This window comes from Platalea leucorodia, assembly GCF_965183815.1.
Source record: "Platalea leucorodia genome assembly, chromosome: Z".
NCBI lineage: Eukaryota > Metazoa > Chordata > Aves > Pelecaniformes > Threskiornithidae > Platalea > Platalea leucorodia.
In genome coordinates, this window is record NC_138858.1 from 43,762,128 (window position 1) to 43,782,581 (window position 20,454).

The 20,454-nt window shown below is 37.8% G+C and overlaps 1 protein-coding gene across 2 annotated transcripts in view; it reads right to left on the reverse strand.

Annotated features, from left to right (window-relative positions):
• Nucleotides 1-379: 379 nt before the first annotated feature.
• LOC309602341 (transducin-like enhancer protein 1) overlaps nucleotides 380-20,454 on the reverse strand; it is a 74,777-nt gene continuing 54,702 nt past the window's right edge. Inside the window, exons 10-20 of one of the 2 annotated variants that reach the window (XM_082335842.1) lie at nucleotides 20,243-20,296; nucleotides 18,551-18,703; nucleotides 17,595-17,739; nucleotides 16,688-16,878; nucleotides 15,188-15,264; nucleotides 6,487-6,736; nucleotides 4,458-4,705; nucleotides 2,300-2,447; nucleotides 1,788-1,938; nucleotides 1,264-1,340; nucleotides 380-1,103 (exon numbers count right to left, since the gene is read on the reverse strand). In XM_082335842.1, coding sequence (XP_082191968.1) covers nucleotides 996-1,103; nucleotides 1,264-1,340; nucleotides 1,788-1,938; nucleotides 2,300-2,447; nucleotides 4,458-4,705; nucleotides 6,487-6,736; nucleotides 15,188-15,264; nucleotides 16,688-16,878; nucleotides 17,595-17,739; nucleotides 18,551-18,703; nucleotides 20,243-20,296 — 1,602 coding nt within the window. In that variant the 3' untranslated portion in view covers nucleotides 380-995. The remainder of the gene's footprint in view (nucleotides 1,104-1,263; nucleotides 1,341-1,787; nucleotides 1,939-2,299; nucleotides 2,448-4,457; nucleotides 4,706-6,486; nucleotides 6,737-15,187; nucleotides 15,265-16,687; nucleotides 16,879-17,594; nucleotides 17,740-18,550; nucleotides 18,704-20,242; nucleotides 20,297-20,454) is intronic. The other variant, XM_082335843.1, reaches the window with a different exon arrangement.

Sequence of the window (20,454 nt, forward strand, 5' to 3'; positions counted from 1 at the left end):
CTGATGTACTTAGTTGAAATGTAGTCTTGCATGAATTCTATTCAGCTGGGGGAGAAAAGAAAGGGAAGTCACCTCTTCTTCTAGAGAAATGACCAAATGAGTTATGATCAGGCACATATTACTGTATCTGCCAAAGAACATATACGTGGGACATCAGAATAAACTTAAAATAAACTGCACAACTTTATGAAATGTTCAATTTTTATATTTACACTATAATTAGTACAAAATTGCCTTTTAAGTTTTCTGTAGCACAAGACAGTATCTACTGGACTTGATACCCTAATATGTCAAAACAACTACTTTGAAGTATGATAAAGGAATCTAGGAAGAGTTATAAAGAATAAGACACCATTTTCAAACTATACATAGTGTTTGCTTTTGCTTCTAAAAAGGTACTTATATCCCCAAAAGGTTTTTAGTTTTAAATAAGCAGGGCAGGCAGGGAGGGGCAGGGGGGAAGACTGGTTGTTGGTACTAAAGCCTTTACTGTAATAAACTAAATATATTTACAATTTATACAAATGTTTGACCTTCAACAAAAATACAAAAACATATCAGAAGATGCAAAACCAGGAAACAAGTTCATCTGAGACACCACTGTTCTACACAGGACAGAATGCAACTTGAACTGCAAGAAACAGAAAGGTATTTATCCCCCATATTCAGGCAATGAGAACAATTTGCATGAGGTCACAAAGAAAGAAAAAAAATAAAAGGCTCCAACATTCTTCAGTAGACTGGGCTTTTAAAACCTATGTCAAAAACCTAGGCTACATCTGTCCATCTTGCCTCTGTGTTCCGTTTGGTCCACGTAGCCAATATTTAGTTGCTGGATGTTGCCTTCTATTTTGAAAAATCGGAGTAGTTTCATGGCAAGGTCTGGAACCTCAATACTTTTGTTCCTTTTTAAAAGGTAAAACCTTTCTACTTCTACAATTAAAAACAATTTTGGCCCAGTTCAACTTCTAAAAGTTATATCCCCATCATATTTTTCAGTAGATAACTTCATAGACTGTAGCCTTTTTGTCTCCAGAGCCAGTGACTATGTACTTATCATCCACAGAGATGTCACAGCTAAGCACTGATGAAGATTCTTTGGACTAGAAGAAAAATAGAAATATATTACATCATTAAAAAAAAAGTCTGTTACCCTCATCTCAGCATCCCATTTTGGGTAGATTACATAGGTGAAGATATCCGAGTCCACTCTCAGGACTCTGGGTGTTCTAGTTTTTTCTTTACAAGCATCATCCTCCTTACCTGGAAGATACTGGCTCCATAAGGAGTTCTCCATGCGTTAAGAAGGTTATCTTTCCCAGTACTCACAAACCATTTACCTAGAATATAAAATAGAAGGACTATGAAAACATATGAAACAGACATCTGACAGATTTTGGGTTTTCAACTCACATCTATGAAATCCGTTAACTAATTACCATTATAAAAGCTCTCACCGCTAATCAACATAGTACTTTTTTGCTTACAATCAATGTGGACACTCATGCTTTTGCAGTGTATTACATACTGGGAAATCCCTACACTCTGTAAGTAGAAATAGCTTTTTATACACAAATCAACCCTCACAGCAGCCTTTAGACAAACAGATGGTTGTTTATGTAGATAAGTACGCTTGAATTCATAAAGCAGAGATATTTATTCATAACTTAAGAAACTGAGATACTAACTAAGTTTTGATTATCAAATGAGCTACGACTATGTAATAACTAATCAGCAAAGCAGGAATTAGAGCCCTGACCTCCACTTCTGTGTTCAGCGCAACTTACCACAGTAAGCAAACTTGAGTGACAATACACAGCTTTCATGAAGGTGCAGTTGATATTTGTCTGGTTTATTTACATGTAGCACTTCTACGTTGCTGCTCTCCATTCCCACAGCTAGCCATTCACCAGTAGGACAATAACCAAGGGAAAATATCTGAAAATTAAACCACATTTACACTTTTTATTTTTTCTACAGATAAATTTTTTATTTTTTTCTACAGTGGTTAAATTAATTGGGAGAGGGAGAGAGAGAGAAGGGCCAATTAAAATTCACATATTTCAATAGCAAGACTGCTGTTCAAAATTCAAGCAACTAAATAGCCCCCATTCTTACCTATTAACTAAGAAAAATAGGAAGAGAGAGAACATATGAAAGCTCCAAAATATTGTGTTGTGAGAAGCCAAAAGGAAGAGGGAACAATCTGCCACTTGCACTGGGCTCAATCTCAACTTTCATCCTAAATGTTTCCCTCCCACTCCACCCCCACACCCAAGTTGTAGGAAAATCCAGTTACCTGTGATGTGAAGTCATGCTGTTGTAGCTGTCTCCCCTCTCTCAAGTCCCAGGATCTGACAGTGTTATCCAAACCTCCTGTCCAGAGCTTGGTACCATCATTAGAAATGTCAATACAGCTGGCTCCGTCTGTGTGGCCCTGGAATTGCCTGATAAAACAAACCAGATTGAATAATGATTTCCTGCCAGAGCTCAAGGTAAACACTGTTGTGGTGTTAGTTTTGGACTCTGTATGTGTGTGTCATCTCTTCTGTGTCTGCTGATGGGCAAAAATCAGCCCCTCCCTCTTACTGAGCATGAACTATAACAGTGTTACAAAAACATTTTCCAGGTGCTAGAGAAATGAATTGCATCATGGCTAGCTGAACAAAGTCAAATATTTCCTATCAGGTTTTGAAAAGCAAAAAACAAAACAAAACAAACAAACAAAAACCCCACAAACTTGTGAGAACATTAAAGTACAGTAATTATAGTTAAAAGCACTAACGACAACTGAGATTAAAACAAGTGCTGAGGCAACAAAAATCCTCCAGTTTCAGAAAACAGCTTCTGTATTTTTCTTTGGCTGCAAGTCAAAATGATAAATAATAAGCAGAGATTAGTAGGAAGGGGTTCAGACAGAGATCCAAATAGTTAAACACAGGCATTGCTGAGTCAGCAAAGCTGCATTCTCTGTGGCAGGAGATCACAAAAATCTAAACGGTGCAGTTTGTTTTAAAATCTTCTCACTAGTAATACTCAGCTTTCAGCAACCAGAAGGTCATCTCAAGTTTTCCTTAATCCTTTGGCAAAAGCCTTCGGGGGCTCCTGCATTTCTCATCAGCAATTAGCTTTAGGAAAGTCCTATGCCTCAATGTGAAAGGTGGAGGGGGGGGGGGGTGGGGGAGAAGGAAGACAACTAGCTTGGGAATGAAGGGCATGAATCACCAAGAGCTGCCACAGAAAGGTCAGGCGGCACATTGTGTTTTGTAGCTCTGGTCTCAAAATTCCATGTGTTATCAATTAACAAGAACAGCCAGCAAGTGGTGGGAACACCTACAGCAAACATTCAAAAAGCAAGACAGTCACAGATGAAGAGAGTGCACCTTTACGGACACTAAGTGTGCATAGGGCAAACTGCAGATTTTATATAACCAGAATCTTCTTTGTTGACCTCGAAGCTCAACAGAAAGTAAAATTTGTATGCACATTAATATGACTCTCTGCACATAAGTTTAGGCTAATTATTGATATACAGGCAATTTAATTGAAACACAGCAGACTAAGCAGATTCTTCAGTGTTTGTGTTCAAACTTTTAAAATATCACAGCCTTTCCCACTTTAGGCTCTCTCTTCTCATAGTATTGTAAGCCACCACTACTTTGGTAAGCATAAACCAAAATTTATCTTCTAGTAAACCACACAGCTAGTTGCTAAGAGCTGTTTCACACATGGTCCTATCTTTCTTTCTCCATCATAGCACTAATGCTGAATATTGACCTGCCAGACACTTTAATCTTCTAGTAATATATTCATTAATCAAAGGTCTTAATAAAAGATTTCAAAAGTAATTTACATGGCAATGCATTCATTATACTCTTTTCAACCCATTCTGAAAGTTTTAGAGATCAAATTCCCCCAAAAAACTCAAACACCTTTCTCTCATGAACGACCAAACTTCAGTCCTTTATGCTTTCCTAAATAACTGAGGGGATCCACACTTTCAACTGCTTTTGTAACTTTAATTTTACTACTTCTCATCACTATATAAGAACGGAAAATTCTCTTTATTAGTTAACAAGGCTTAAGACAAAGGAGAAGAACAAACCTCAAAGAGTTCCCTAAAAGGCATGTTCAGTCTACATCAATCACAAACCAGCAGAAATGCTGCTTGTAGAAACTTGCAGACAAATCCCAACTAATCAAAACCCAACAGGAACTTTCACACTGACTGCAGTAGGTTATGGACCAACCCTTTACGTCCTGAAAGCACATCTTCCAAGACTAGGTTGAAGCTACCAAAACCAGTTTCTGCCCAACTCGTGTGTAAACTGCATTCTTTGAATAAGAAATACTACTTACTTTGCTGTCATGAACCACTATTCAGAGAGATAAATATTTATGTAGCTGTCCAAAGAGTAACTTCTATTAAAGTTTTCTGTAAACAAGTAGTGACTCACCTGACCAATGTCTGATTGTGCAGATCCCACACTGCGATGTTCCCATCACTGCAGCAGGAAAAGCACACCTTGGAATCAGGGCTGATAGCCAGAGCATAGCAGGCAGGGGCTGAGGATGTCAGCTCTGCTTTTATACGAGGAGTTGGTGCTGCCAGGTCCCATATGGATAATGTGCTGGCTTCCCCGCCAACTATTAGGGTGCATCCATCAGGCAGCAATTTACAAGAGCGGATGTAGTTATCCCTGTTCTGTACAACACAAATCACCTCAGTTATGTTAATACGTGACTGCCAATAATGACCACTAATATGATTCTAACTGCATCCAAGTTTTAAACGTACACTATCTTTTTCCATTATCAAAGTACTGAAGAGAAACCAGCAGATCCTAAAAGGTTTCAAACACCTACTTCTCATCACTAACCAGAGGCTGCAGCTGCAGAAATTAAACTGCAGAATCCTGTTGCCACAGTCTACTCTTGTTTTAAATCTGATGAATGGCAAGTCTTCCATCTCATTACACAAAAACAGAGCTAGAGCACTCCATCAGCTAAGGTCACCAACAACAGAAATATTAAAACAAATGACCTTTCATTTGGCATTTAGGCAACCCTATATGAAAATGCAGTTCAAGTCTCAAGCCTTTCAGGTTTTGGAGTCTTCTTTCAAATACTATTTTGCATTCACTGTTTTAAAGTTAAAACATTAAGTATTCCCATACTGGGCCTGGATTTATGTTGGTCCTTTGTTGTTCAACATGATTTTTATTGTACTTATATTATTGGTTTCACATTTGTGATACTATTGCTGATTAAGAGGTACTACAGGAGATTTAGAGGTGGAAAACATTTCAACCTTCACCTATTACAAGTTTGACTCATTAAATTTATTTGATGTCCATTTCTTCATAACAGCTGCCAAATTAACATATTAACAGTTCTTTAGGAAATGGAGGGTTAAGATCTGTAACTCAAAACATACAAAAAAACACTGCAAGAAGTAATCAACAGCTTTCCTACTACTACTACTTTTTTTTTATTCACAAAGGAGCAGTTAAGTAGTGCAGTGGAAATGTTGGCCAAATTAGTCAGTCATTACTGGTCCATAACTAAAATGAAGGCAGCTAGGACTGTACATCCAGACACATACCTGCCACAGAACACAATACATATTCAACCATACTTTTACTACTAGACAACTAACATAAGGGTAGCAGTAAATAAAGGGTAAAGGCTAAAAAAAAAAATAAAAATCAAAACAAAACAAAAAACCCACCACATTTAATTGGATCAACATTGATGCTAGAATTATTTTCATTCAGCATATATATTACTGTGCTTTACAACATTAAGTCTTCTCAGTTAACATTTCACAAACATCTATGCTGCTTCTAATATGAGAAACATCTTTTATTGAGCTGTTAACTTTTTTGAGTTAGCTTTTCAGCTACCTATACTACCACACTCAGTCCCTTTCGTATCCTGCAGATATGAAAACAACCAACCAAAATGTGTAACTTGTGGATCACCAACAAAAGCATAGCAAGACTTACAGTGACCTTGGTACCATGTCACATTATTTCATTATGTGTTTGGTACCCTCTTAGAAAAAAAAGAGGTTGTCCCTCCTGGTGTGAGAGAAACACTGAGGAAGATTCTCTACAGCCCTGCATAAGCCAGGCTACATTCCTTTTAAACTCATGCACAAAAATCATCATCATGACTAGAAGAAAAAAAAAAAAAAAAAAGAGAAAAAAAAATCAGATATGCTCTCTGCTCAGAAATCTTATCCGATCTGTTATTTGACCCTTAGTGATGATATTTATCCCTGAACAAACCAGCACTCTTCTCTGTAAGTCCACCTGTTACATGTTAAAGAAAAAAAAAAAGACAGCTAAATACATAAAGCAGGAAACAGAACTGCCTGCTATTTCCTTGTAATATGAACAAAATCCAGACAAGGACAGCTATTTCCTTATTGAATGTCTCCAAGGAGAAGCTACCCTTGTGCACAAATTCCTGATCGCTTACCAAGCAGTCCAGCTGAGAGACAGGGCTCTTGTTGCCAGGCTGGCTGATGTCCCAGACTTTGACGCACCCTTTCCCACCCGTGTACACGTGTCTTGTGGGGTTGCTGATGGTAACTGCACACACAACTTCCCCATGGTTCAGAGTGTTGATCTGACGGGCATGGCGAGGGATTCCTGGACCAATGAGGGCATCAGGAGGGAAAGGAACTGGCTGCATCTGACCATCTGCAGTAACATGAAAGGAGTAGGCTCTTTCGGGGAAGGGAGAGAAGAGAGAAGACAAAAAAAAAAAAAAAAATCAGCCAGTTACAGTGCTACAATGCAAGAAAAACACAGTATTTTTTAATTTTATTTCTTTGCCAAGCTTTTTCTCATGAAAATCAGAGCTACAGTGCCAAGTAAGGCAGGCACATGAAACCTCAGAGGAAGACAAGGATTCACAATAGATACTTTCAGCTTGCCTCACCTAAAGTATTTGTGCGGTAGGGAAGTACATTAAATTCTACCCTTAACTCTACAGACCAAGGCCATGGCTGCTATCCCTCAGCCACCTGGATAATCAAATGACCTTCCAGCCCCTGGTTTCTAGCCAGCAGTTCCAAGTCTCAGCACCACAAGTCCTGCAGCAGCAAGCCCTCACCAGGCACTACTCTTTCAGCCTTCTTCCATGCGGCTTGCACCTGTTGCCTTGCAGTAGCACTAGACAAAGTTCAACTTTTGCTCTGTTTCTGCACCCCATCTTTAACATCAGCACCAGCTGTGCTCACATGCCTCTCTTTCCAACTGGTAACTAGTGCTTTAAACAGAAAATAGAAACTCTAAGAGTGGTTGCACACACCTTTCATCAGAAAGCCGATACCATCTTCTCATAATTATGTTTTCTTGAGTAAGTATTTTGGAAAAGCTGGAAGGTTCAGTTTCCCAGGTAGTTCTGGCACTTCTGCAACACTTTTTATTTGTATTCAGTGCATGATTTCAAGTATATGGAAACTGAGGGTTGAGGAAGTGAATCCCAGCACTGAATAAAAACACTCCTCCTTGGGGAAAGTACACAAAATTATTTCTTCATGTTCACTGTAATGTTTCAAGTCAGCTCTATTCAAGGACCAGGGCACAAATAGCAGCTGATAAAGGTTTCAGGTGCAGGGAGTTTTCTTTGTTGGTTTGTTTTAAATAATAATGAAAATACTACTGCAAAAGGCTGCTTTTTGTTCCACTGGTGAGCTCCTTTTTTGCTTCTTCTGTTATAAGCACATCCACAGGTCATGTTTTTGATGCTGCTGTTACATTAATAGCATTTTTCAAGAGGCCAAAGTGGATAAAAAATGGTGACATGTGAGTATCCTTTTTTTTTTTTTACTAATGAGCTACCATCTTCCTAGTGATACCTTTATGTTTCTAATATATTCTTATATTCAGAATTGCCCTTTCTTTTCCAAATGTACCTTCTTCCTCAGAAATCTTCAGTCACTGTAGCTCAAGTATTAGTACTGCATCCCTCTTCCAAGGACCCAACAATAGATAATTCAATTTAATCTTCTGTTCTGAGCTCTGAGCTAGTATTTTCAAAGTATTTTATTGCATGTTTCCAAGTATTGCATAGTTTGAAAGGAAGGAACAAGCAAGGTGCCTGGATCCCTAACAGACATCACAAAGCATATGAGTATGCCCAGGAGCAGAGCAGAAGATATTCCTTTAAAAAAAAGAGTGAGAAGTGGAGAGATAAAAGAACTCTACAGTTCTTTCATACAGAAGGTAACAGTGGAAATAGTCACCCCATGCAATATCACAGTTTTCTCAGAAGGGAAGGGTAAAAACTGGTTAACAGTAACTCCGATTAAACAAAGAAGAAATTAATAATACATATACATGCAATTCCTGTACCTCATCCATGTTTCATGGTTGGACATGTGAGTTGAAAGCCTGCTCCAAGAATTTACAGAAATGGAGAATGAACGAGTACAAAAGATGACAAATCTTTTTTGTCATGGAAATGTCAGGAATGGGAAATGCAAGATAAGAAAGGAAGTGCAAAGTTCACTCCCTTACATGTACACAAGATGCACAGTATATCAAATGTTATTTTTTCCCATGGGACCCTTTCTCTTTTTTTCTATGAAAAATTACAGCAACAATAAAGGCTTAACTAGAAATATGTATCACTTCTGCAGAGAGGAGTAGATACAGATGAGACAGAGGATTGGTGAGGAAGCAGAAGAGGAGTGGCAACAAGACTGCTTGAAGCTGAACAATTGCTCAGGTTCAGGTACAGAATCCAACTAAAGAGTCATAGCACTTAAGAGGCTGAAAAGCTGGGCCCCATCCTGGGCTTCAGATCAAAGTCAGTTGCAGAATATTTGTTAGCAGTAAGAGTACACAGAACTGCACAACTTTGAAGTCTCAGCCTGCCCTTGCTTTTATCATGGACAGAAGAAAAACAATTAAGCAAGTATTAAGCAATCTTTTCCAGCATGTTTAAGATGAATAATCCACTTGTACATGACTTTTTTTTAATGGAAGGTTACAGCATAAATGTTCTGTTCAATTCAAAATACCTAAATAATTGCTGTTTTGAAATGCTTCTGTGCGTACACATAGCTTCCAAGTTCTTGCTGAGATGGGGTGGGAGGAAGACAATAGGAACATTTTTCAAGAGCTTCATGCACACTGTAGAATTACGATGACTCTTCTGCTCTGAAATGCCAGAGACTTACCCAGTGTACTTTTAATCATGTAGAATTTTACCAGTATGACCGTGTTTAAAATGTGGTTATATAAACCGTAAGAGTATTCTCTCTTTTTTATCATCGTGAGCAGGCATTTGCTTCTAAGACTGGTTGGTCAGGACTCAGGATGACTGCGTTTGAGGGCGTAACAAACAGACCAGCAATAGTTTCTTAACAATCCAAGATAGTTTTTCTACAGTGCAAGTTACCAGCAGTCCACTGTGCAAAAAAATGGCTACATATTGCCAAATCCCTCTGCCCCTGCCAAGACAAGCACACAACAAAGTAAATGTTCCTGTTTGCTTGAAGATGTGTGGCATGTCATGCTAACATCACCACTGTCAGCATACTTACGTGGTCTAGTAACTTATAACTTTTATCTACTAGGTATTGTGGCGTAACTTTTCATTACGCATACCTTTTACTTTGAAAAAACTTGCATCATTTGCAAGACTGACACTCCCTAGACAAGGAAAGCTTCTGTCTCCAGAAGAACACAGTACTGGAGATAGCAGTGCAAACGACTATTTGCAGCTCAATGCTGTTGTCCTTGGCTACCTCTCTATCAGGTCACCAAGATAGAGGGCCTACTCTGCTGCTTCTGGGGAGGACTGTACTTCCAGTGCTACACCTACAAAGCTGTAGATGTACTTACATACGATTAAGAAATTACTCAATTTTTAATATGCTAGATATATTCACAGGCCTGAATTCTCAAAACTGACAAACATTTTAGTTGTCCAACCTTAAAGGAGTCAATAGTAAAATTTGGTAAATTCTTGAGTTCTCTAAAGCTCAAGATATTTCTTGACAGGCACCCCTTGCCCTCCCATCTTGTCAACAAATTGCTATTGACATCTGAATTCCATAACACTGCAAAAATTAACATGCATTTTTGTCTTTTTACTCTGATCTTTTAGAACTGAGAGTGTATACCAGAAATTGTTGTTCAGCTTCATGATGATCATTGATTTCTGTCTCACTCACAGCATTCTGCCTCTGTGAAATGACTGGGTTCCATGACTATCCATCTTTGATCAAATGACTGTTAGCATTAAGATAGCCCTTCCTCATGTTGGGCTAACAACCACAGCGAACAAAGAAAAAGTTCTTATACAATGCAATGGTAATTTAACATAAAACAAGCTAGGTACGTATCAATTAGTATGTAAATATATACTTGTAATTAATTCTATATTATGAAAAGAACAGTTACAAGACAAAATTGCATGCCTTTTATTTAGGAAAGTTCTGAAAACCAGTACACTGTCACTTATGATTATGTTCTTTCTGAATAACAGAAATAGTCTTCTGATCTATTCCTCCCGAAGAGTTCTCCTCATTTGTGTCAAAGCAGCACTGAGAACCTGCAGAGTTCCTATACATTACAGCATAGTAGGTGATACTAGTACAACCCAGTTTCTCAGCTTATATCTGTTAATCATGGCCCTCCAATTTCCAAATAAGTATCCAATAAGTATATAATAAATATCATCTGACATGCTGAGGAGAGTTCAGAATAATTAAGTCACTGCCCAAGAACATGGCAAATCAACTAAACTACCTAACTGCCAGCTACTCTAAGTATTCAGATTGATATAATGCATGCAATTCCTGCCTACTTAAAGTACCATGGCTTAAAAAAAAAAGCTTCCACTTCATCCCTCCAATTCAAACAGAATTCCTTAACTAACACAAATACCCCAACTATAAAACACAAAAGCAGAGAGTTCCTTCTACTGATGAGTGCGTTTTACTTTCAGCTCTTCATTGTACCCCAGCTTATTTTTAGTTGTATTTTTCACAACAAATAGTGAATATCTGAGTACAGTGTTTCATTATATAGAACAAAATGCCAAGAAATAAGGATAAAGGTATTTGTACAGAAATAACAAAATCTTTAACTTCATATATGTCATCAAATAATTCTACCCAGAGATACAAAGGGGGAAAAAAACCAACCTATTATTCTCCAATATAATAAAATTAGCCTTCCTTTAAAATATTCCTCATTGAACATTCACTGAATAAGTGTAAAGATCAGGAGAGCTGAAATCTTTTTATTTTTTGCCTTGCGCAATTCCAGAACAGTATACTATTCCTTTCCAAAAACACAAAAGAAAAGTCGACTTATAACTAGAAGTTGAAAGAGTTAACATTTACCACATGAAATTTCCCTTTCCTGCTAAAATGAGAAACGTGTATTTTTGGCTCTTTCTGGCATCTGACACCTCGTGCTTCAATTAAAAACACATTTGAAAAAATACTGAGAAATATGTTTGCCCTCAATGCTACCATTAATTCACAATTTTAGACACCAGGGAAGCAATACTGTGGACATAAATGTTACCACTGAGCTTGAAAATCTGTGTTCAATGCACAATCCAACTATTAGAAGGTGTGGTTCACATCAAGGAGAAATCCACAAGAACATTAATTTAGCAACTATAGAAGACTAAAAGCTAAATAAGTACCTTGCTAGAAAGGCTACACAAAGCAAAAAAGATGATTACAGCAACACGCCAAGAACTTACAGTCCAGGGCATAGTTAAATGTATCAAAACAACTGAGTGCAAGACTCGGACACCACATGCCCATGTCCAAAACCAGTATCAATTTCCCACCCCCAACCTAAGAAAAAGATAATTATTGATTAGGTGATGGCTCAAGGAAATCTGGAAGGAAAACACACACACCCCCCAAGAAAAAAAACCAAACAAACAAACAACAAAACAAAACCAGAAGAGCTGCTAAGACAAGAATAATCTACTGATGGGACGCAGCTTTGAAACCAAGAATACCAAAACTTATTTTATGCGCATTCATACACACATATAGATATCAAGTCCTTGCCCATAAAATTAATTACTAAACTACAAACAGCTAAAGAAAGAAAACAACTAATATAAGATTACATGTGTGTACACCAAAATATCAAAGTAATACGAAAAACCTGAAAGGCCTCATAGGAAATAATTTAAAAAACAAAACAAAAAAAAACACACAACCTGCTACCAAATGCAAAGACTAGCTCATTTGTATAATTAAGAAATTGCTGAAGACACTTTGACTTTCTAGATTGCTACCCAGTTTCCCAAGTACATCTGTACCACTGCTAACAAGGTTAGACTCTGCAAAGAGCAAAACTGAAAGATTCACATTCAGGAACATAAAAAGATGGTAGCAAAGACTTACATTTAATCAAATTACAAAATAAGACAAGCAAAAGACAAGCTTTCCAGACAACAGTCCCTTGATAAAAGCAGACAGACAAGTAGGAGTAGGAGCCTTCTTAAGAGGCTACTAATTTTTCTAACAAGCTGGTCATTAACAGATGTCAGAATACCCAGGGGTTAAAGAAAACTGGGTGCTATCAGAAATGTCATTCCTTTGGAAAGGAAGGAACTCAATCGTCTCTTGGAAGCAGGGCTGGGTGAAAAAAACAGTCCCAGCATAACCATTGATAAAAATGTGTAGCTGTGAGTACACACATATGGCTGGGGATTCAATAGTTCAATCTGAAAATTCTCTGTACCACTTGCAACAAGACTCAGACTAAAACTCCACATGTCATAAAACAAATTCAACGTGGCACCTTAATTGCACTCCAGGAAAAGGCAGATTTTGAAAACAAACCAGGAGTACTCCACTAGTTTGCACGATTATATAACCCATGTACTTTGTACAGAAAACATAGGAGACTTCACTAATGTAAGTAAGAGATACTCAAAGATGCTGCAGGTAGCAGATATCATCCAGCTAGCCGTAGCCAGAGACTAAAACAAGAGATCGTTCTAAAGCTGCCAATGGAAAGGTAACAGACCAGTTTATGGAATTTTAGGTTTGCCTCACTTACTATAAAGATAAGCAACGAAGTCACTTTAGAGGAAAAAACTGACTCAGTCCAAGTAACATGACCACAAAGAAACATTACAGAACACATCAAATCAACTGGAGAGTAGGAAGTATGTATCAAAGCAGGCAATCTACAAAGCAATGTGAATAAAGTGCTGAAAACACTAAATAAAAAGATTTAAAAAAAAAATCCAAACCACGCAGACTGTAATTTAGCTATGAAATACCAGGATACAAAGTGTAGCAGCATACAGGCACTGCTTTTGTGCCTTCAATAGTGCAACAACTAGAACTCAGCCACAGAACATTTCTGACTGAACAAAAACAGGTTTTCATAGCTTATAACATAAAATATTGCCAGGCATTACTAATTGAATAAGTCATTGAAAGTTTATGAATATCCTTGTTTAAAAGTAAAAACTTAGAGCTACCGGATTATGCGATCTCCAAAAACATTTTATATAAGTATGTCAAATTTTACTAAAGTCAGCAAGAATGAGTCTGACCCTTAATAGAAGAATGTTTTGAGAACAAAGCCTGTTCCTTACTGTACTAAATTTAAATACACCACCATCTGATACATAACATCAACTCACAGAGCCCTCACTTCAATAATCTTGTCAACATACCACCAACTTTTCTTTAAGTAAATCCAAGATTTAACACTTTGCTCACGTTGCCAACAGATAGCTAAGTCTGTTCTCAGAAGCATGGTGGATAACAATGAAAACACATTCAGGATGACTCTCCTCATCTAAGTCTGCGGCTTTCTTACTGTTATAGAAAAAGAATAGAAGAAAATACACACTTTTTTGCATGTAATCTGGTGTACTTTTAAGGATGTTTGCATGACTGACATTACAATGTATCACTAGCTATTAACAGGCATTCAGAATGAAGGCAAATAGAAATATGTTTGTATACAACTTTCACCACAGTGTGTCTTATAACTTAGACAGTACCCTAAAAGTAATAGTTTCTGAATTTTTCCTGAAGCTGCAAAGGGAAAAATTAAGCCATGATAAATTGCTAAAGAAGACAGTATGTAACAGGGATACCCAGCACAGTAGTGAAAAGCGTTACGTGAGTTTCAAAATTATAGAAGTACCTAGACAGAGAGAAACTACTCTAACTGCAACTTTCTGTTGAAAGAGAAGACAGGACTGAATGCCAAGCGTGAGGGGACAAAGAACAGGTTCTAACAGAGTGTTGAAAAACGTGTTATAATTCTCTCTGCCCCACTCTCTCCAAGAAAACAGATTAGTCAAATTTGCAGCCTATGCTCTGTTTGTACCTGCATGGACTAGTTTGTCCAGAAATACTTTAAATATAATCACATTTTTTAAGAGGTCATACCTGCTTATGACTCTACTGCACATGGATAAGCTCAATCTCAACAGACTACCAAAGCAAAATTACTGAAAAATTTATGTATGCTGTTTTGATGAATCTATTTTATTGTAACATCAATAAGCCACAGCATCACAGAAATATTTTATTTAACCACCTCTTCATCAATAATTAAAACTTTTAAATAAAAAGAACCTGTTGTGAATGTTATCCTACATCTATGCACCACCTGCTGCACAACTGCTTCATCATCCTTTTGCTCTCCAGCTGCACACTTACGAAAATATTTTAAAGAACTTGCTCCATTACGCAAGGCGTGCATCAGTTGCTAAAGCAAGTGCTTCAGATACCCACTGTGATCAACAGTTACAAACTATCATGACCAATAACACAGGTGCCAGACAAGGAGTCTGCAAGTTTGCACCACACATTTATGCTCAGTATAGTACGAAGTTTAGTTTCAGTATGTTTTTATTTTATACATTTTAATAATGTCTACCAGTTTGTAGTTCCCTTAACTTCCCCCAGGAAGAAGGAAATAAAAAAAACCTTAAAGTATACCTTCAACAGCTTTTCCTTGGAAATAGGTATATGCAGACCTGTTTTGGGATATGACAACTACCATTTCAGAATTCTTACCAGGTGAAGTCTAAAACAATCTCTTGAGAACAAGCAGACACTACTCCCTTTGGAGTTCTTGTTCACTGACACAACATAAGTTTATTCTCCCTAGATATTGCAGATGTTACCAAAATGTTAAAAGTTACTTACGGTTTTCCTCCAGGAATCCCTGCTAGATTTGGAGGGATTCCAGGTACTCTCATGTGAGGAGGAGGATCAAACCCAACCTGACAATGAAAAATGAATTAATCTCACACTTGCAATTTCTCATTCAGCAAGCCCCTTTTCTTCACCCCCAAGATATTATGCATTTAACCAAAATGTATCTTTTACCCACAGTATTAGATAAGTGTATGTCCCTTCACAGTAGGGGAAAAACAAGTCAATTTCCCTATGCATGCTTCTGCTAGAAGTATTCATGTGCAAATAGAAAACCAATAATGTATATCATGCATTCACACCACTGAGTGTAACACAAATACCCCTGTGTTAGGACAGACATAGCCCTGGAATTAGAGTCTGTGGTGTGTCGGCATGTAGCCACGCCAATGCTCTTTAGCTCTGCGACAGCTAGCGCGTACCCATGCAGGCACAGCACAATGCAGGAAAGCAGCTTCAGGCCCCAGCTAGAATCTCTGCATGGCTCCACACTGCACTGTGTGGGCACATCAGCCGAGATCTCTCTCACAGAGCTATGCTACAAGGTGCAGACAAATTTATCTACAGCTTAAATATATTATGCTCTCTTTACATACTGCAATTCCACTAAACTTTTATATCCTGAATAAGTACGTACATCAAATAATCCAAACAGAAATTCTGGACCAAACAGACTTAGTTTTTCTTCTGAACACTATACCTGAGTTAAAATTCTTATTGCTTTAAGGAGCGCATATGCTATTTATAATTTCCACATTTTCACATAAAAGCCCTGTTTACCAGTTTGAAAAAAGTAGCCATATCTACAATAACAAGAAGATGACAAGCTTAAGTCCCATCTTGCAAATATACGAGTAGGTAAGTTTGTCTAGGCATAAAGCTGCCATCAAGCTCATGTTTGCAGAATCAGGCCCCTAGGTTATTCTGCTTGACAGCAGCTATAACTGCCATGCTCCATTTACTTACCACATCCACAACAGCCTCTATTCTTAACACACCTTATCATAGAGCTCCAAGGTATGTACAGACCAACTTTTCATGTTGATTTCCACAAAAAACAAAATACAAGGACAGAGACGTAGATAAAAAGACTTCCACATGCTTCAAGATTAATTTGAGTGTGTCTGTACAGAACACAAATCTGGTTCAGCAAGAGAAAAGCAGATGTCCACAGCACCAGTGAAATACTTTGTAGCTACCAAAACTACCTTTTAATTTAAAGCACAAAATAATTTTTTGGCATTTATTAATCAGTCAAAGCATTGATGAAGGTGAAGAAAAAAGGAAACGTTCATAAATACACTGAGATTCTTTGTTTTCAAGGTGCAAATTTGTTTCTCTAGCCACTCAGGAAAGTGAAACACACAGTAAAGCTGTCAAGCCTCTGGCGCTGTTATAACTTGGGAATTCAACAGTGCTAAATGAAGCATGTAGCTCTTCTCAGTGAGCCACAACTCACACGACTGAGATTGCGTGCAACGTATAGCCTACCATAGGAGATCTTCCATAGGCAACCACAGCAGCTGCAGCAGCAGCAGCACTCATCTGGGGTGACATATTGTGCAGACTGGCATAGGCTGCCCCTGGACTGGTTAACTCTCCATTCATGCCAGCATGAGGTACCATTCCAAATGGAGCAGGGTATGGTCCTGGTACTGCCAATGGTGTCCGCAAACCTGCAGCTATGGAATAATGAGATCAAGTAGTTTTATTTATATATTGCTGGATAGAGGGAAGAAAACAGCCCTTTTTTTTCCCCTACAATACCTAACCTTCCCCTCCCACACACACATACTGCCAAGAAACATTGCCGTAATTTATCAGTACCACCACCTCTTTTCACTCAGTGTAAATAAGGTCTACTGAAGTCTGAACTTGCTGATTACTTCTAACAATCTCTTCTAGCATTACCTATTTCCATTTCTGTAATATTTCCCTGTTTACATTAATCTCTCCTGTGCCAAATTAAGCAGTAAAGCTGACAGACATGGTTTACACAGCTCATGTCTGAAGCAACTGTGCTGTACCAGCCTGAAAGCAAAAGTAAACTTCCCCCTGCATTTGTCAAGATTTACACTGCAGCAAATATTAGTAGACTCAGACAAAGAGCTGGAGAAGAGATTGCATTCAGAGTAAGTACCAGAAACTTCTGAGAAGTCTTTTTATATTGCATTCAGTCTCTGGATTATTTGCAAAAAAGATAAAGACAAAAGTAAACAAAGAAGGATAAGAGATAGAGAGATATTCAAACTCTTGATAATCCAAACATCTGTTTCTCATCAAGCCCTCTCTTGATACCAAGAACAAAGCAATACATTTAGTTAACATTCACCCAGAACTACATACGTAAAAAAAGATTAATTTTGGAACCGTAAAAACATGTGAGGTAATGCATTACCAGCTTGGTTAACCAGAGGGTCCATTGTTGGAGGCTTGCCAAGGCCTGGACGAAGGCCTGGAGTTGCACTAGTGCCTGGAGTTGGCACATCACTTCGAGGAGTTGGTGTGCTGGATTTCAGAACAGGCGTGCTGGCTTTTTCATGCTGGTATCATTAAACAAATTAAATGAGTATTATTTTTAATCCAGGCCATATTATACAATTTATCACAACAGCAGCTGGGATGCTGGGCATCTACTACCTAGTCCCTCAGCCAATATTCATAAATCCATGCAATGCTGACAACATTAACTTGTGAGAGAGAAATGCTGACCTTTTTGATTGCTGCCAAAATTAAAATAAGAAAAGAAACGTAGAAAGTTATTTTTCCTTCTTCCATTGGCATGAAAAAAAAATGCCTGAGCTAATTTTTTTCAGGACAATATAGTATGCATCACCAAATTATTTTAGCTTGAAATCATTACTGTCTCAATTATTATTGGACCCAGCACATCTAAGTACAAAAACAAAATACCACCATAGTTGATAGTATCAAAAAATTGTGACACAAAAGCTACAGAGAATCTAATAAAATTATTAAGGATACTGCAGAAAAAGTTTTTGAAGAGTAACAGCTTATTTAGAAAAGTTTAACAAAAGCCTGGAGAATTTCTTAGTGACTATATACAGACTATGTTAAACCACATAGAAAAATAAGAAAGAAAAAATAAACAATGCTTAAATTCGCAAATCATTTGACAGAAATGTAGGAAATAAAAAAAATCAAAATGAAACAGAAAGTATTGCTGTGGAGGAAAGTTGAATAATACTATAAAGGTCTGGAAAACCAGTAGTCTATTTCAGCTTCAAATATTTGAAGCTATGTACTTTCTGCCACAAGTAGTTGCAGGAGAATGGAGAATTAACACTTCGCAAGAATGAACAACATTTATCTGGACAACAGACTGCTACCCACCAGACTCATTTCTTTGGATTTAAGGGAAGTAGAACTTCCTGAAGAGGCCGTAGATGCTGGACTGCTAGAGGCATCTTTCTTCAGCAGGCGGTTTTTATCTATACCGTTTTCACGTGGTGAATGAGTGGGACTTGCCCTTGGGGAAGAAGGATCCTAAAACAACGGGAAGGGAAGAACAGCACAGAACTGTGTCATAGGTTGGTACACAACCACCACTAAGGAGTCTATGGGAAAAAAAAACTAGAAGAATTTAGGCAGTAAGTTCAAATAACATTTTGTTATCCCTATAGAAAAAAAGCTGAAATCCCTTCATCAGTTTAGAGACATAAGTAAGTTCATATAGTAAGCAATCTGGTTTTATTTTACATTACATGTAGTCATAAACTGTTTCCAAGCATAGAGCTTGCAATCTAAGTATACCTAAGTACAAACTAAGGCAAGCACACACAACATGTAGCAAGAGCAAGAAAGACCAACAGTAACTGCAGTAAGTTTACACTGGTTTTTTCTATGTACATTCTCCACGCACTCCTAGTGACAACAAACATTTCAATAATCTCTTTTAGGCCATACAAACCTTGCTCATCTCTGTCTTCAGAAGAGGTAAAGACACATGCTTTATATGCCATAATATCTGTCACTCCTCTCTAAATACCGTCTGCAATTGCCTCGCTACTTAAATCTACAGAAAAAACTGAAAGCACCTCTCAGGTGATTATCTTTCTCTCTTTCAGAGGCACTCTCTGTATTTACTTCAACCTGAAATAGCGAGCCCAGCAAGCTACAATGCCATCAGAGCTCTACAGGTTCTCCATGCTCCTTTGGCTCATGAGAATAGCAGCAGGGAAGAAGCAGTCCTCACAAGAGGGCAATAAGTCTACTGACTGATTATTGAGCAGTTTCATCGTTAAGTAGGGCTTCTGAAAGGCTTACTAAAATCCCTAGTTGGATACCCATTTTTCTACTTGGCTGACATCATTTGGGCACTCGGAGCTGCTGAAGACACTTCTTCTCTGTCAGCTTCTCTCCCGGTGCTTTTCACAGAGCAAAACCACCTCACTACCATATTCAGGCTTCCTAAATCTCTTTGTTGTATGAAATAAAAGATGAAGAAAAGGGAAGGCCCATCCATTCACCTTGATGCCACTGCCAAATCTCTGCACTGAAGAAAGTAAGTGGCTACAACCTCTGGCAAATTTTGTGAACTGACTGACTTCATTCTGACTTCAGCTGACCTCATTCTAAAAACCAACACTTCTGGAAAATGCTGTCTTTAACATACAATGTTAAAATACTAGTAATATTTAAGGTACCAAAAATGTTCATAATTATACTCCCGCTATTAAATACAAGGTTAGGTATTGCCTTCTTTTTTCATTTGAAGACAGTAGTTTGAAAACCTCAGCCCTCCACCTGCATCTCACCACAACTCTCTCCACTACAGGGCAGCTGTGAAGCATCAGAATGTAACTGCAGAGGGAACAGAACTGGACAACACAGCTGAAGGAAAAGCCAAAAGGGCAACCAGATAAAGCTCAGAGGAAGACACAGCAACTGCAGTACTAACAAAAAGGAGAAGTTGTGAATATTTTAACATATCCACATAGAGGATTCTTTTTCTTCTAACATCTAAATGCACTTTTCCTTTAACCTTTGGGCAAATGTCAAGACTACAAAAATGAAAAAAGTTACCTCATTGGATACATCTACAACCAAGTTATCGTCACTCTTGTCCCCATCACTGTCCTATTAAAAATAAATAAATATAGTGTTCATTTCAATTAGTACATTAAGAGCCCAGAGAGAAAGACTACGCATCTACTCAGACATTTTTTGTTTTTCCTAAACAAAAAGCAAACAACCTTTCATTACCTTATTAGCAATAGGGAAAACAATGAAAACAG